We start from the raw sequence: 17,407 nt of genomic DNA on the forward strand, positions 1-17,407 counted from the left end.
GTTTGCTTTTATTTCTCCAAGTTCAAGGGGAGGCAGAGGATTAAGTAAAAACTCAGGCCCCGTACAGGCCGAGCGCTCGCTGACGGACAGATGGAGTTCAGTGACATCAGAGAGGACATCATGAGCGGCAGCTTACGTCAGAGACTCGGAGAAATGATGCCTCAGCACAGTCTAGGCGCGCATCTGTGTCAAAGAGCAAACCAGAGCCAGTCTGAGGAGTTAATCATGCACACACACAGCCTAGTGTGGTGTCTGTGAGTGGCACATGGCTCCTAAATAGCAAAAAGAATGAAAAGTACATTGTTTTCAGTTGTTTTTTTGTACATTACATGATACTTTAATATTAATAAGTTGATTTTTTAGCTATAGAAACTTTCATTTTATATTTTTAGTCAGTAAATGAATGATGTAAATTGAGATTAATAGAAATTTGATTCAACTAAGAAAAAAATAGGCAACAAGAATTTTTTACAGTGTACTTTAAAGGAATACTTTCCCTTTTTTAGCAAATGGGCTCATTTTAAATTCCCCTATAGTTAAACAGTTGAGTATTACCGTTTTTGAATCCAATCAGATGAACTTCGGGTCTGGCGGGGGCACTTTTAGCTTAGCTTAGCATAGATCACTGAATCAGATTAGACCATTAGCATGTTATTCAAAATGACCAAGTTGATAATTTCAAGTGCTACTTTTGTGTAGTCACAGTGCACTAAAACCCATCAAAAATTAAAAGTTGATATTTTCTAGGTTGATATGGTTATAGGAACTATCATTCCAGAGTAATTATCAAGGAACTTTGCTGCTCAACCATGGCTGCAGCCAGCACAATATTATTACACAACTCCTGAATATCGATCAGTGTTCTTTAAGAATATTGTATTTCATTTACGTTTTTATACTGTGCTTCAGACAATAGCAAATAAGGTTAAAACACTGCTCTTTCACTGCAGTTCCAAACTGAGATGACTTTTTAGTCCTTTTTAAAGTATTTCTAACAGGTTATTCTCCAAATTTTAGCTTTACTGTATAAAAACATAATTAAATTCAAGAGACTCACGTAAGAGACTCAGAGAAATGATGCCTCAGCACAGTCTGAGCGCGCATCTGTGTCAAAGAGCAAACCAGAGCCAGTCTGAGGAGTTAATCATGCACACACAGTCTAGTGTGGTGTCCGTGAGCATCGTGTCAACACCACAGCCTAAGTATTGTTGCTGACCATGTCCATCGCTTTATGACCACAGTGTACCCATCTTCTGATGGCTACTTCCAGCAGTATAATGCACCATGTTATAAAGCGCAAATCATCTCAGACTGGTTTTTTGAACATGACAATGAGTTCACTGTACTCAAATGGCTTCCACAGTCACCAGAACTCAATCCAATAGAGCATCTTTGGGATGCGGTGGAACGGGAGATTCGCATCATGGATGTGCAGCTGACAAATCTGCAGCAACTAAGTGATGCTATCATGTCAATATGGACCAAAATCTCTGAGGAATATTTACAGTACCTTGTTGAATCTATGCCACAAAGGATTAAGGCAGTTCTAAAGGCAAAAGGGGGTCCAACCCGGTACTAGTAAGGTGCACCTAATAAAGTGGCCGGTGAGTATATGTCAAAATAAGAGGCGACCACACTCAATGTAATAACTAGAACACTTTAAATGCACCAAAATATACACTCTATATTCCCTGAGAAATAATCTATCAAATAAAAACATTCATTTTCAAAAGGTAAGTAAATAAGGGTGTTTTAAGCATATTACAGTTACTTCAACTGTGGGATTTAGGAATTGCGCGTTATTCTCTAATTTTTACCTTCACTATATTGAAAAAAATGTTTAAAGTCTTGAGAGATACAGTACCAAAAATGCAAAGGTAACACAGCAGTTGTTTCTACTCCGATATTATACACTCCGATAACTCAAAACACACAGAATGTGCAGAACTTTGTGAATCGCAGGCGTTTGATTTCTGTGATAATCTCTGCTGATTCTGTGTGGGCCTTCGCATAATTTCCATCCTCAACACAAAGCTGCAAGGACAAGAAATGTCCTCATGCGCTTGACATACACTGATCAACACACTGCCTTTGCTATCAGGCATTGCGGAAGTCTCCTAAAAACCTCTTTGTTAAACTCAAATGACTGAGTTACAAAGAGCATGGGAGGCAAAGTCACAAGCCAAGGCAATCAGAGTCTGGAGCCACGGCAAAAATGCTGAAAACGCTCGTGGTCTTGTCTGAATCTTATCTCCCGCCGCTGGGCCGAGTCCAGTCAAGCTCAAATAAACCGGCACAAACTATCAAAATAAAGGAAGTGACCTCATGACCTGGCGAGCCTGTGAAAGGGTGATATTGTTTTTATTAGGGCAGTTAATGTGACACCTCCCAACAATTGTCAGTGTTTTGTATCGTCTATGCAAACGACAGGTCTGATAAGGTTTTCAGAGCCATCCCATTAATCAGAGATGCGGCTCTGGAAAGGAAAAGGGACGACAATGGAAAGAGCTGCCGGCGTGAATGACAGGGAAGTGCCCAGAGACTTAGTCGCCAACAGGGAAGGATACAAGAGTAGATCAGCTTTCTAAAGCTGCTAACAATAGTCATATCGTCCACTTCACTGTTTAAAGCCCACCTATTTTACCCCTTTTTCAAGATTTAAGATAAGTCTTTTGTGTCTCCAGAATGTGTCTGTAAAGTTTCAGCTCGAAACATCCCTCAGATTATTTATTATACCTTTCAGAATCATGGAATTTTCTGCTCCTAACACAATGTAGAAGTTTTTGTTGCCTGTGCCTTTAATGCTAGTTCTCCCTGCCCACAATTCCCACGTGTTTGGTTGTTGCTAGATCGGATACATTTGCGGTTGGAAGTTAACGAGAATTATTTCTATTATTTATTAAATTTCCCATTTATTGTATCTTATTGAAGTCTACCCGCACCCCAACCCTAAACCTAACTGCCACAGTAACGTAAAAACAGTAGTTGTACCGAGTAATATTTATGCTATCTATTAAATTACCCAATAAATTGTATTTTTTAACGCTTACCCCCACCCCAACCCTAAACCCAACGGTCATAGTACTGTAAAAATATTGATTATTGTTATACAAGGTCATATAAAAATGCTGTTAGATTGATGTGCATATCACACTTCTGGCTGGCCGCATATCCGATCTAGACTTTTACCCACGTGCCTGTCACTAGCTAGGTTTCCATCCAAAAATGCGAATGAACTTTAGTTGCAAAAACTGGATTATCCCATAAAAGATAAATCCAATAAAGCTGTGCTTCCATACAACAAGCCAAAGAGAACAAAATCAACACATCCTAATTATCCTGACAATCTCACGGCAATTCGTAACTTTTGATTTAGTGGCCAATTCATATCAATTCGTACAATCTAATTTGTACAATTTAGTACGACTTGCTCATCACCCAATGACGGTTGAGTTTAGGGGTGGGGTTGGGTGCCACGCCTACTTCCAGCTTCCAGAAATGATCAGATGTGCTCCAACATTAGGCACATTCAAATCAAGACTGAAAACACATCGGTTTAGCTGTGCCTTTACTGAATGAGCACTGCGCTACGTCCGACAGATCGCACTATTATGTCTTTCTTTTCTTTTTATTCCTTTAAAGCCTGTTTTTAAACACCTTTTAATCTGTTTTTTGCTGTTTTGAATAATTTTTATACTTGTTTCTTTTGTTCCTGTTCATGTAAAGCACTTTAAAATTACCATTGTGTATGAAATGTGCTATATAAACAAACTTGCCTTATCCTGAGAAGAATCTTTATCACTGCATAATTCAGAAGATACCGTAAACAGCCTAAAGAAAGTTTTAGTACAATAAATTGTTTTAAATAATCAGCCAAATCCTATAAATCAACATAAAGCCTCCAGAATAGTTAATAATAATAATAAACAAAAACATTTTAAAGTCCAAAATCTCAAAATTGACAGGTGCATGAAAAAAAATGCTTTTACCTGATGTCTTTTCTTGAGGAACTAAAAAAAAAATGCGCCTGATCAGAATGGCGACATCAGTAGCGTTAAACTCAGTATATGAATGTGAAAGACACTGCTTTATTTGACTTCAAATACACTCAGATGCACTAATCTTTAAACGGCACCGGATTTAGTGGCACCTGTCTATTTGGAGGCCAATTTCTCCGCCAGCTGTGCACGGTTGCAGAAGCAGACGTGAGATCCTAGTCTGCCGCTCGAACCCACCGACCAATCCTGAAGAGGCAAAGCTTTCTGCAGATCTTCAGGAGCTTCTTCTACTGGCGTCCACTGCGATTTCGTTTCTCCAAAGTCCCACTTCATAAACAAAACAAAAAAATTGCTTTTAAAAGAATGCTCATGTAATAAAAATTGAATTAACAATATTTTAATAAGTACAATATATAAACCTACATAATACATAGTCAAATAGTATTGGCAAAATGAATACATTTGATTATAAATTCATAGGTAACTCAAAAGTCAGTTTATAAAAAAAAAATTATAAATTATGATTGATAAATTAATAAAAACTTAATTCGATAAATTTACAGATCATTTAACAAAACACTTACTAAAAACAAATATATGCTATCCTTTTTTTGCAACAAACTATAATGGGTTTAGAAAGAGCTGAAGGCGAGCAAATTAGGAAAGTAAAACCATTTTTATTTTGATCCAAGGCACAGAGTTTCATTGCTCATTCGCACAGCCCCAAACAGCCCCTCCTCAGTGTGCAGGGTTAAGAAAACCCCTCGGCTTGTCCTCTGCTCTCCATGCATCGGGGCGGGCGACAGACCCGCTCCTAAAATAGCAGAGGGCCAAATCTCCTGTAGACTGAACAAGCATTTTGTACCACTTCCGATGCAGAAAGGTCCTGCCCTGTTCCTTTATTACAGATCTTTAACAGCAGAACAATCAGGAATTTCTGGAACACCAAGCCCAGCTTTCCCTTTCACTGCTGCTTTACTGTAAGCCACACAATCGAAAGGAATTGCAAGAATCTCTATTTTGATAAAGGCCCATTAACCATTTTTTTCCATATCCATAATGATTTGTTTCGTTTTGTTTGGTCGTTTTGTTGTTGAAGTGCTATAAATGTGTCGTTGGTGCATCTACCAACGAAGAAAATAAGAAAAAGCACTAAATATTCACTAAACATTCAGAAACGTCCTGGTTCAGTCTAGAAGTAGTAACCTCTTCTCCTCCATCTGGTCCGATTACAGTTTTAACCATTACTGGTCATTTTGGCTAAATGAGATTTGCTTGTTTTGTTGTTTCTGTCAGAATAACATGTGAATGCTCAGTCCAGCTCTGGAAAGCTCATTCAGCTCATTTGCATTTAAAGGGGCACACACATTTATTTGACATATAAAAGGGAAATTAATAATCTATAATTCCATTTGAAGGGATAGTTCACCCCCCAAAAAAAATACAATTAGGGATGCTCTGGTGATCGGTATTGGCCGATAATCACATTTAATGACTCAATCGGTACTCACCGATTTCATGAACCAATCGCAAGTGTTTGTGTTAGTTGGAGATGAGCAAAATATTCAAATGACCTTGCATGTATTTAGGCCTTTTTACATTTAAGAACTGAAAGTTCTGTGTTTTTGCTAATATTGCAAGTTCACTTTACTTATTGCAATAAACAGTAGTTTATAGGTTTATTTCATTTTAGTAAAGTAGTAATGGATTTATACATGTGCATTTTAACTTCTTATGCATCAAATATGTGCTCCAAACTTTTTCTTGATTGAGACATGTTAAAATCTTCTTTCATCATTTGCAATGTTTCCAAATTGCATTGTCAGTCATTTTTCTTACCAGTTTTTTTTTTTTATCTGTGCTTTCTATTATTTTCTGTAAAGCTGCTTTCTTGCCATGACATGTCCACACTAAATAGTTATAAGAGATGTTTTTAAGGGATTATATGCAGCATACGTAATTTATCTCCAGATCTCCACTTAAGTATCATGCTTAGAGGGAAAATTAGCTTTATGCATTAAAAAAAAAGCATCAGAATCGGTACTCTATATCGACCGATCACCATGACAAGGAATCTGAGCATTCCTACTCCCTATTTATTCATCCTCAAGTGTTTCTAAACATAAAAGATGATATTGTAAAGAAAGCTGAAAATCTGCAAGCATTGACCTCCACAGGAAAAACAAATACTAAAAACAAAAGCCTTAAGTCAAGGGATGCTGGTTTCCAGGTTTCTTCAAATATCAAATAGCTTTCTTTGTGTTCAACAAATAGAAACAAAACTGTTTGAAACAAGCTTGAGTAAACGACGGCAATTTTCAGATTTGAGTGAACAATCCCTTTAACTTTGGCAGCTAGCATTGTAATATTACATATATATAGTAACTGATTTTAGACTCTCAGAAATTAAACTATGAATATGAGCTGTTGGAAATCATACATTTGTCATTGCAAGGGTGTGCTTGACATCCAGAAAGATGTGATGGTCTGAACTCTGGGCTTTATCGCATGCGGTGTCTGCGGAGGTTCACATGCTTAGTATTTTCCTGTTTAGTGAATAAAACAAAGTTCAATTGTTTTCACGCAGGGCGATTCGCCTTTGTGTTAGATTAAATGACATCCTCAATCACTTGGCATTCTCAAAAGCCTGTTTAGGGAGCCAAAAAAAAAAAGGACCAGCCAATAACACAATTTTGAGGGATAACGTTTAACGTTCAGTTTATACTGATATGTTATTTGGAGTAATTGTATTATACAAAAACTATTTTCTTTCAGTTGTAAGTGTATAAACAATATTGCAAACTTTGGAAAAGTATAAAGAAACTCACATTTTATATGCAATTTGTTTCCAGTCTCCTCCTTTAAAACTCTGCTACCACCTGCCCCCAGAAAACAGTACTGCAGCCTAAACTACTTCATTGAGGGTTCAATGTTTTGTTTTTTTAATACCGTAATTCTGTAATGTTTAAATACTGTTATTCTGCCTCACAGCAAGATGGTCGCTGGTTCAAGCCCCGGCTGGGTCAGTTGGCATTTCTGTGTGGAGTTTGCATGTTCTCCCCTTGTTGGTGTGGGTTTCCTCTGGGTGCTTCGGTTTCCCCCACAGTCCAAAGACATGCGCTTTAGGTGAATTAAATAAGCTAAATTGGCCGTAGTATATGTGTGTATGTCCTGGTGCTCCAGGTTGGGGGTTGAGCGTTGGGTTAACAACCCATCTCATAAAAATAGATGTTATGAAGCACCAATATTGTGCGGCTAAATATCAGCGTCATTATAAATGGCCCTGGAAGTAAGTATTCTGTTATGTATATATCTATATGATAAATGTGTATATTTTATAAAAGGGTGCCAATATTTCAGTCCATGACTATATCTTTCGGCCCACGGCTCTCAATAATGTTTCCTTTTTGGCCCTTTATATGAAAAAGTTTGGGCACCCTTGACAATATATCTATATTATTCATATACTGTAATGCAATAACACAAAATGTTTTTACAAATATTTAAGCATATTTTAATTTTAAAAATTGCTTAAATTTTATTTTCTTTAATGTATTATTTGTATTTTAAATGCGATTGTTTATGTGTGTGCAATCAGCTGACATACACTGGGTCATTGTGTATGTGCAACTACATCTGAAAAACCCAAATGGCAGTCTAACCTCTAGTTCAGAGTCGAGAGAGGACGAGTCAGTGGAGCTGCCGCAGGAACAGTGTTCATCAACCCGCACCACCCTGACAGTCCTCTTCAGAGGGAGACTTTCTGAGGAGCCGTCCCGCGAGATGGTCACCTCCTTCAGACACACCTGGAGGAGAAACAAGATATCAGAAGAACTCAGAGCCCATTTATACTAGGTAATACTGAGTTTTGAGGATTGAACTGCAAGCAGAAAAAGTAAAACTTTTTTTCTTGCACTTTTCTGAAGGTGGGCAGGTGTATACAGCGAGAAAAAGAAGACTGAACACGTCATGTTTTTGCCTGAGAATAATATTTCTAAAGGAGCTGCCGACATGAAATTGGACCAGATTTTAGTAAAAACCCAAACAATACAGACAAAAATAAAACAAAAAAAATTAGTTCTGTGTAATAACAATAGAATGACACAAGGAGAAAGTACTGAACTGTATGAAATGCATTTAATACTTTATATAAAAGGCTTTTTTGGTGATAGCAGCTTAAAGACACCTCTCCTATGGAGAATGAAGTCACATGAATTGCTCAGGTGTGAGTTTTTCCACAGACCTCAACAGACTATAAAAATCTTGATGGTTTTGTGGGTCTCGTCTATCAAATCTGATCTTTATTTTGTATTTTCTATTGGATTCAAGTCAGGTGATTGGCTGGGCCATTCTACAGCTTGATTTTCTTTCTCTGAAAGCATTTGAGAGTTTACTTAGCTGTTTACTTAGCTGTTGTCTTGCTAAAATCTCCACCCTGGTTTCATCTTTATCTTCCTGATAATGTAGATGTTGAACCGAAGCAGCAAATATTAATTTACAATGAATGCGGATTGCTGAAGAAGTACTAAGAGATTTCAGCTGCTGTCTGGGATTTCACTGCCTTTCTACATCTCCCTTTCTTCAGGTGTTTAAAACTTTTTCCCAGCATCATTTCATTTTAATTTGTAAACTAATTAGATTTGTTTTCTTTGCATATTTAGATTTCTTTATGTAATGTAATGTGTATTTACATAGTGCATGTATTGTGTATGGCCATACACCCAAAGAGTATGAACTCTCACAATCATGAGAGGGGGTTCTCTCTTTGGTTGTTACTAAAAAAAAAAAAAGCACCTAGGAATATGTTTTCTAAAAAAAAAGCTGACTTGTTCAATACTTATTTTCTCTGATGTATGCATATGCCTTTTCTAACATTTACATACTGTACAGTTTCTTTAAAGTACATTTCAATAGTTAAAAATACTTAGTAAAAGTTGTGAAAAAGAAAATGTAACAAACTTTTTTTCACCTTTTATTTTTAAGAGTTTATTACATTTATATCGTTACACTGTATACATTGTTTACATATAAATGTATAACATATTTTGTCTATGCTGAAAGTATTATATTAAATGTCTTAAATATTTATAAAATTTAACCTAAAAAAAAAAATATTTAAATTTTTTTGTGACATAAATTTGCATATTTGTATGTTGCTTTGTACAAATAAAGTGATTTACAGCACTTCAATGTTATAATGCATTATAATGTAATAAAATATTCCTAGTCCTGTACTTCATGAACAAAATGCACCAATGACTAAAACTCTACTTTGTTGCCAAATACCCATTTATTTTGGCAAAATAAAAACTTAACTATAGCTGTAAATTTTAGACAAAATCAAATATTTTTTGCCCCCCACAAATCATGTACTGTAGGTGATATTCAGAAATTTCATGAAAGTAACATATACTTCATTATTTTAGTATTTATAAAGCCACTGAATTATCTTTTTAACGTTTATAAACTCAAAAGGGAGAGAACAGAAAAATCAGACAGCAGCAGCTTTCATGTGCTCTCTTATAGAGGCAAAACTACACCAGAACTCAAGAAAGAGATCATTTGCTTTTTACCTTCAAAAAAAAGTGTAAACCCTGTTTGGCTAACGTGCTTCAACAAAACCTTCTGTAATGTTTAAGAATGAGTTCAGTAGGCTTTTATGTCTATTTGAACTAGTGGTTAGCGGCGTTAACGCGAGAGACTTATCTGGAGATAAATAAATAAATAAATAAAATATAATATATATATATATATATCACCGTTAATCTATTCTCGAAGTTGAGTTGGGAGCTGGGTCTATTCTACGGAAGCTATGATGACTTGGAGGCGAGAACGAGACTTCGAACCTGTGTGTATTCCTACTGTGAAATTACCACATCAAACGTGATGTGCTAACATGGATGCAGTTCACTAGAGTGAATCTGATTAATGTTAGCTACACATCTAACTATCAGGCAACTGTAGAGTTTATGCGTTCGAGTAAAACGTATACAAATAAAATGGACTGGGTGCTTTTTAAAATGAATGACAGTGAATCAAAGTCAAACCAGTGGGCCGTCTGACAAAAAAAAATAAAATAAAAATGCCCTTCTGGATTTTTCACTTACTTCGAAGACACTACTGACTACGCATACATGAACATGTGTAATCTAGTTATTTGCCTTAATAGACAATAATATAATTAAGGTGTTTACGTGCCTTCATGTAAGAGTTTCCTGAATTTTGGGTGACTTTAACTACAGTTCGGCAGCTTCACCTTCACTTATGAACATTTCATTCATGCCCCCGAAAAAAACTGGGGTATTAGACGCAAATAAGGAGTAAGGACTGGTGAGAGTGTTATGAAATTTAATAACGCACGCCCAATGGAAAGAAAAAAACTTCCACATTTCGCGATGTGTGAGTGTGTGCGGTCCTTTACTGATAGCAGTGTGTGTGGATCTTGTCGGAAAATATAGCGAAAAGTCTTCCATGACTGTAATGATGGTGTTTACTTCAATAATGCCACTAATATATGCATACTCCACATCTTAATACCATTTCTGTTTAGTTCAGTTATGACTAGTCGGACTAAGGTAATCAGAAAATCGCTGTTTCGAGCTTATGTAGGCCTACAGTTCAAAATTCATGTTTAACTGAATAAACAGTTAGTAAACACAAGTACATCTTATTGAACATGATTTATTTTCATCACCAATTTTCCAAGGAGAACAGTTTCTCAAGCAGTTTGTGATACATTTTGGAAACATGAGATAAGCACCTGGTTAATGCGCCACCTGGCTTGAGAAACTATTCTCAAAGACTTACTTTTAGTCATTATTTGGGTAGCACACCTATTCTGAATGCCTTCGGCAGAATCCAAATGAGCCATTTTAATTCTAAGATTACAGTGAGATTAATCTAGATTTAAAAAAAATCAATCTATGCCCACCTATAATTTGAACACATTTGACCACATGAGCGTTTACATTACAATAGCAATCTGGTCATATTTCAAATCCTTCTGAAAATGGTGAGGTGTGTCCAAACACTATCACTTGTGATCAAACTGACAAACTGCATTTTAATAGCAGCTTTTAACAAGGCCTTATGGACAGTGTATTGCTTCACTGAAATTAAGCAAGTTCAAACCTTTCTCATTGGCTGTATGTTGACATCCATGTAGAGTCCCATGTCTGTCCCTTTGGAAGAGATGCTTCTTGCGGAGGAAAGGCGGTGCTTTTTCCTGCAACATTCAACATTGTTGTTGCACAGCTGACCTGTGACTGAAGATTCACCCAGTAAAGACTCAGTGTCCGAGTCTAAAGAGCGCACAGAAGGACGCTTGTGGCTGGATCTGTAACAGACGAGGACCACGATCTGAAATATCAAAGTTAAAGACTGCTCATTATTCAGTGTTGTTCACCAATTAAGGAGGCACATCATGCATTTTTAAAGATCATTGTTAAAACATGATTTTTCACATTACAGCATCCCTATCAGTTTTCTAAAAGCCCCGCCATCTGAAAAGCCCTCTGATTGGCCAGCTGCCCCAGTGCATTGTGATTGGACAAAACATTCACAAACAGGGCTTAGCTTAAGTCAGGACTGTATCTTCACCAAATTAAGCAGCTTTTATAATAATAATAATTTTAAAATAAGTATTTTATTACTAAAACAAAGAAATCTGTCAGTGCCATCGAATAGTTTTTACACCAGTAATGTGTTTAAGTTACTGCAAGTTGTTTTTAGTTAAGACAGCTCATACGTGAAATTTAGTCTAGAACTAGCCTTAAGACTTGTCTCTGAAACGGGGTATAAAATACAACAGGCATAATAAACAAACAGGGTTTATTAATCTTTCTGATAATGCAGACCTAGATTCAGTTCATTTCAAAGGATACAGAAAGATCCAGAACGGCACAGCAGATCGCAGAGAGTATCCACGGCATTGTCTTGATAACTGATTTTAGCTGTGTGTCGTAGAGGAGAATGGCAGATCCATAAAGAGCTCCAGATACAGAAGACAGCAGTCTGGAAGACACTAGCACGGCAGATCCCTGCTCTCCTCTGTTCTGAAAAAGATAAGATTATCTTACAATTATAAGAATTATTTGTTGACCCAATTACAAATTATATCTAATTATAAAATGTGGCAATAATAATAATAATAATAATAATTATTATTATTATTATTATTATTATTATTATTATAACTATTGTTATTATCATCATCATCATCATTAACATCATCATCATCATCATTAATAATTGGATTTATAGTCTGTGTATATATTAATAATTATTACTAAATTATTACTTAAATTATTAATAAAACATAGTATTATTATTACTAATTATATAGTATCGATTATAATTGGAACTGTTTAAGAATTGTACAAATAACAAAGTTAAATAATAATAATAATAATAATAATAATTATTATTATTATTATTATTATTATTATTATCATCATCATTGTTGTTAATAATAATAATAAAATAAAAATAATATTATTAACAACAACAACAACAACAACAATATTGCTATTAATTTCACAGTGAGGCCTAAATTGTGCAACTATTTTAAAAAAACGAGAACAGCTCAAAAAAAGTGCTAAGAATTGCCACTCACAGCTTTCAAGATGAAGGGAAACTTGGCAGTCCAGCTGATGGCGAAGGCCAGAAGACCCAGAACATAACCAAGGTTTTCAGTGTGGTCCTGTTCTCAAAATACACATGCAAAAAGTTTGCATAGCCCATATGCAAAATTCTTTAAAAGCAAGTGTACTAAGTTTACATATATCATCAGATATGATGCTATAATATTTACTCTGAAAGTGACTTTACTTACATTGAGGAACATGCCAAATAATTTCCTCATGGTTGGAGATGCTCCCATTGGAATTGAACGGACTGGTAAACCCAAGTAAACACTGCCAGCCATAATAAACAGCAGACACACAGCTAGAAAGTTCTGTCTCCTCCTTTTTGAAATCATTCTCATTTTCCTTCCTTGAGAGGATGAAGGATTAGACGTTTATTTTGATTGGATTGACAGCACAATCACACCAATGAGTGAGATAGATATAAAGTTAGCCGCCACTTTATTAGATAACCTGTTCAGACGCTCATTAATGCAAATTTCTATTCAGTCAATCACATAGCAGCAACACAGTGAAATTTTGTGTGGACATGGTGAAGAAGATATGCTGGAGTTCAAAACAAACAACCAACAAGGTAAACCTAATAAACCAAACACTTACCTGTTCTTGACTTAAACCATAAATACATGGAGAAAGATGTTGACAGGAAATTCACAATATCTATAATTGCCATATATGACGCCATAGAAATCTGCAAAAGATGCACAGAACATGTGACTTTCATAAACTTAAATTTAAAACCTCATCAAGAACGCTAACATGGCTTTCTAGATTAAGTGAAAGTAACTATTTCACTATTATTATGATCATCATTATTACATTCATAATATAATTATTTTTTGGAAAGTCTGGGCAGTGCTTTAAATTTTAAATTTAATAAAAGAAATGCAAAAAGAAACTAGAATAAAATAAATAAACACAATAGTTTAAGAAACATAAATAAGTGTTCAATTAAAATTATATTAATTATAAAGTAATTTAAAAAAAATGATTCAAATAAATTACACAAAATAGTTCAGATGAATCAAATAATATTTAGATTAGAACAAATACATATTAATTGCATAAAAAAGGAATTTCATGTTAAACAAATGTGTTACACAACTAAAGCTAAATATCTGTCTTTACAGACAATATAATGTTGCCTTGGGGCGTCATGGTGGCGCAGTGGGTCGCACGATCGCCTTATAGCAAGAAAGTCGCTGGTTTGAGTCTCAGCTGGATCAGTTGGCATTTCTGTGTGGAGTTTGCATGTTCCAGGTGCTCCGGTTTCCCCCAAAGACATGCAGTATAGGTGAATTGAATAAGCTAAATTGGCCATGGTGTATGAGTTTGAATGCAGGAGTGTATGAGTGTTTGTGTTTCCCAGTGCTGGGTTGCGGCTGGAAGGGCATCCACTGCGTAAAACATGTGCTGGATAAGTTGGCGGTTTATTCCGCTGTGGCGGATTAATAAAGGGACTAAGCCAAAAAGAAAATGAATGAATGAATAATGTTGCCTTGGACATTTTAAGATGGGGTCCTTTAAATGAGAATGATAATATTTGGGGGCCGTGCATTGAAAACCATTGTCCTCAATAATATCTTTCTAGGGCGGTTGTGGCCTATTGGCTATTGAGTTAGACTGGAGTTGTAACTCAAAGCTTGCAGGTTTGATTCCTGGCAGGAATTGAAGGTGGCACAGTAGTGCATGAACCACACTTGACATTACTCACTAACTGTGTTGAGTGGAATTACTTGCAAAGTAACTAGCTGTGTAATTAGATTAAAAATAAGGGATTACTTTACATTTTAAGGTAATTACAGTTACTTATAATAATACTTTTTATTTGTAATGCACTTTTCTTAGACTCAAAGCGCTACAAGTCAAAATACTAACAATACAAGGAAAGCAGAAACAGCACAACAATGCAATAAAACATTAAGAATATGAACATAAGATAGAATATAAAGTTAACAAATTGATCATCCTAAGTTAAAAGCAATGCTAAAAAGGTGAGTCTTAAGAAGTTTCTCATAACATCTTATTCACACTGTATGAGAAAGCCCTACCACCCATGGTCTTGAGTTTACAGCGTGGCTGATACAGGGTAAATCCCGATGCCAAACGAAGACTGCAGGCTGGGGTGGTGTAAGTCACCAGGTCACAGATGTAACCAGATGCTAGCCCATGCACTGCTTTGAAGGTTAAAATCAAGGTCTTAAAATCAATCCGTGACTTAATACTTGTATACTAATATACTTCCTAACTACTGTACATAAATTCAAATATTTTGTATTAATTAATTCAGAGATGCAGAGTATTTAATAATTCTATTTTTCAATTAAAGAATGTTTTATTTATCAAGAAGATTGAGCATGTATGAGAAACAAATTAATTGAGTCAGAGATGTATGGCAAAATATGCAATGTATGACATACTGTATTCAGTAATAAAAATTGTGCTTTAAAATGTTTTGCATTTTGATATCTATAAACTTTTTAATCCTTTCAATTTGAGCCAAATAGGAGCTTGATTTAGCTTGATTTAAAAATGTAACACTTAAGGAATAATAAACATTAATGTAAATTGTATGTGCTGGGATTTATATGTAGGCTACTGCGTTTATGTGTTCGAGTTTTGAGTAAGCAAGTGTTGAGTAAACAAATTAGTGTAATAGTTACTTTTCAGACATAGTATTAAAAACATAATTTGAATACAATATTAAAGATCTAACTAAATAAATTTGCCAACAATGTACTACACTTCTGTGTTTTTAGTTTTTTTTTTCTGAACAGTACTTGTTCCGTCCTGTAGTTGGCACTGTTTTATGTTTCAAACATAGGTTTCAAACGAACAATCACTGGTCCAACGTGGTTATGATAATAATATTAATAATAATAATCTTTTGAGAAAACACTTGTTAATTACTCACCTGAAAATCAAACTGGTTGGAAAGGAAAGCGCCAACTGCGCTGCACAAATTACCGACGAAACAATACAGGGCGCAGACCGCTTCATCACCCCAACTATTACTTCGCGTTTTAACGCTGCATCTGTGATAAAGAAGCCTGAGAGAATGAGAAACACGTGATTAGAGTTTACATACTAACAAATATTTGGCTCAATGTAATCACACGACACTCACAGTGAACAGGAAACCAGTAATATTAAGGCAGACAAGATGTAAAAACCAGCCGAAGTGCAAATATGTTCTTCATATGTCGAAAGACAACCTTTAACAAACTCCGGGCTCCACCGAAAGACCGTGTCTAAAAATATACTTTTATCCATTTATTTGACTTCTGCTGAAAAGCGGCTCTAGCTGCCAGCTGTATCATGTGGATGAATGAACGCTAGTCAATCACCTGTATCTTTTGAGTAACGCCCACAAGCCTGGCTCATTAATATTAATGACGTACTTGCACGTTCACAAATATGATTGGCTTTTAGGCTGCTGCTTTAAAGCGACTGAGAAATCCTTCTTTACGTATTTAACAGGTAAGAGGTCATATTTTAATTTCTGCAATTATGCTTATTGTAATGCTTATGTCAAAGTATCTATACAGACATCCGTATCTTTGGACTAAATGATGAATAAATACACATCAATAATTATTAGAAGCAGTGTACTGTAAAATAAAAGATTTTCTTGTCTTGTTTGTAGTAAAAATATATACAAATTCTTAAATGAAGAAAAATTTTCTAGACAAGCAAACCATATTGTCTTTTTGAATAAATAATATGCCAAAATTAAGTGAGTTTTACTTTAAAACAAGCAAAATAATCTTTTATAATAGATAAATAAAATAAATAAAATATAATAAAAATAATGTTTTGCTTGCCTAGAAAATGCTCCTTGATATAGGAATTTTTAGATATTTGGACTAAAAAGAAGTAAATAGATATTAATTACTAATCACAACATCTAAAATATATTCAATCCATTACAGATGAACACATATGGTGCTACAAAAAAAGCATTCCTTTGCTAAGCTATAACTACCACACTTGGTTTAAAATGTAATATTTTATTTCTTTATCTATCCTTTATTTTACCAGGCTAGTCTCATTGAGATACAGGAAATCTTCTTCCAGGGTGTTTTGTATTTAACTTAGCATTATGAACTTTGAGTAAATTACAAACCACAATCCCAATGATGAATGTGAGTGAAGCTATACTAAAAAAATATCACTTAACTTACACTCACCGGCCACTTTATTAGGTACACCTGTCCTACTACCCTTGATGATGCCAGAGAAGAATAGCAAGATTGTTCGAGCTGATAAAAAGGCAACAGTAACTCTCATAAGCACTCGTTACAACCAAGGTATGCAGAAGAGCATCTCTGAACACACAACACATCCAACCTTGAGACGGATGGGCTACAGCAGCAGAAGACCACACCAGGTGCCACTCCTGTCAGCCAAAAACAGGAAACTGAGGCTACAATTCACAGAAGCTCACCAAAATTGGACAATAGAAGATAACTTTTCAATAGGAAAAACTTTGCCTGGTCTGATGAGTCTTGATTTCTGCTGCAACATTCGAATGGTAGGGTCAGAATTTGGCATCAACAACATGAAAGCATGGATCCATCCTGCCTTTAAACTAGTAATTGGTGTAATTGTGTGGGGCATATTTTCTTGGCACACTTTGGTCCCATTAGTACCAATTGAGCATTGTGTCAACGTCACAGCGTACCTGAGTATTGTTGCTGACCACATGGTACCCATCTTCTGAAGGCTGCTTCCAGCAGGATAACACACCATGTCATAAAGCGC

General features: G+C 35.5%; 1 protein-coding gene across 1 annotated transcript; it reads right to left on the reverse strand.

Moving 5' to 3' along the window:
• Nucleotides 1-4,091: 4,091 nt before the first annotated feature.
• Nucleotides 4,092-13,316, reverse strand: tmem44 (transmembrane protein 44). Its single transcript, XM_056468724.1, has 7 exons — nucleotides 13,244-13,316; nucleotides 12,832-12,992; nucleotides 12,613-12,699; nucleotides 11,882-12,052; nucleotides 11,130-11,357; nucleotides 7,661-7,804; nucleotides 4,092-4,325 (listed from the first exon to the last, which is right to left on the reverse strand). The coding sequence occupies exons 1-7, from the start codon at nucleotides 13,314-13,316 to the stop codon at nucleotides 4,155-4,157; spliced, it is 1,035 nt and encodes a 344-aa protein (XP_056324699.1). The 3' UTR covers nucleotides 4,092-4,154.
• Nucleotides 13,317-17,407: the final 4,091 nt, after the last annotated feature.

Source organism: Danio aesculapii, chromosome 11 (assembly GCF_903798145.1).
Source record: "Danio aesculapii chromosome 11, fDanAes4.1, whole genome shotgun sequence".
NCBI lineage: Eukaryota > Metazoa > Chordata > Actinopteri > Cypriniformes > Danionidae > Danio > Danio aesculapii.

What these genes read in the sequence shown, in the direction of transcription:
- tmem44 (XM_056468724.1), bottom strand. Translation starts at nt 13,316, where the DNA reads ATGGCAATTATAGATATTGTGAATTTCCTGTCAACATCTTTCTCCATG. An exon ending in ATGGTTTAAGTCAAGAACAG is followed by an intron (nt 12,993 to 13,243) that starts GTAAGTGTTTGG and finishes CATCCTCTCAAG; the next exon opens with GAAGGAAAATGAGAATGATT. An exon ending in TATTTGGCATGTTCCTCAAT is followed by an intron (nt 12,700 to 12,831) that starts GTAAGTAAAGTC and finishes TTTTGAGAACAG; the next exon opens with GACCACACTGAAAACCTTGG.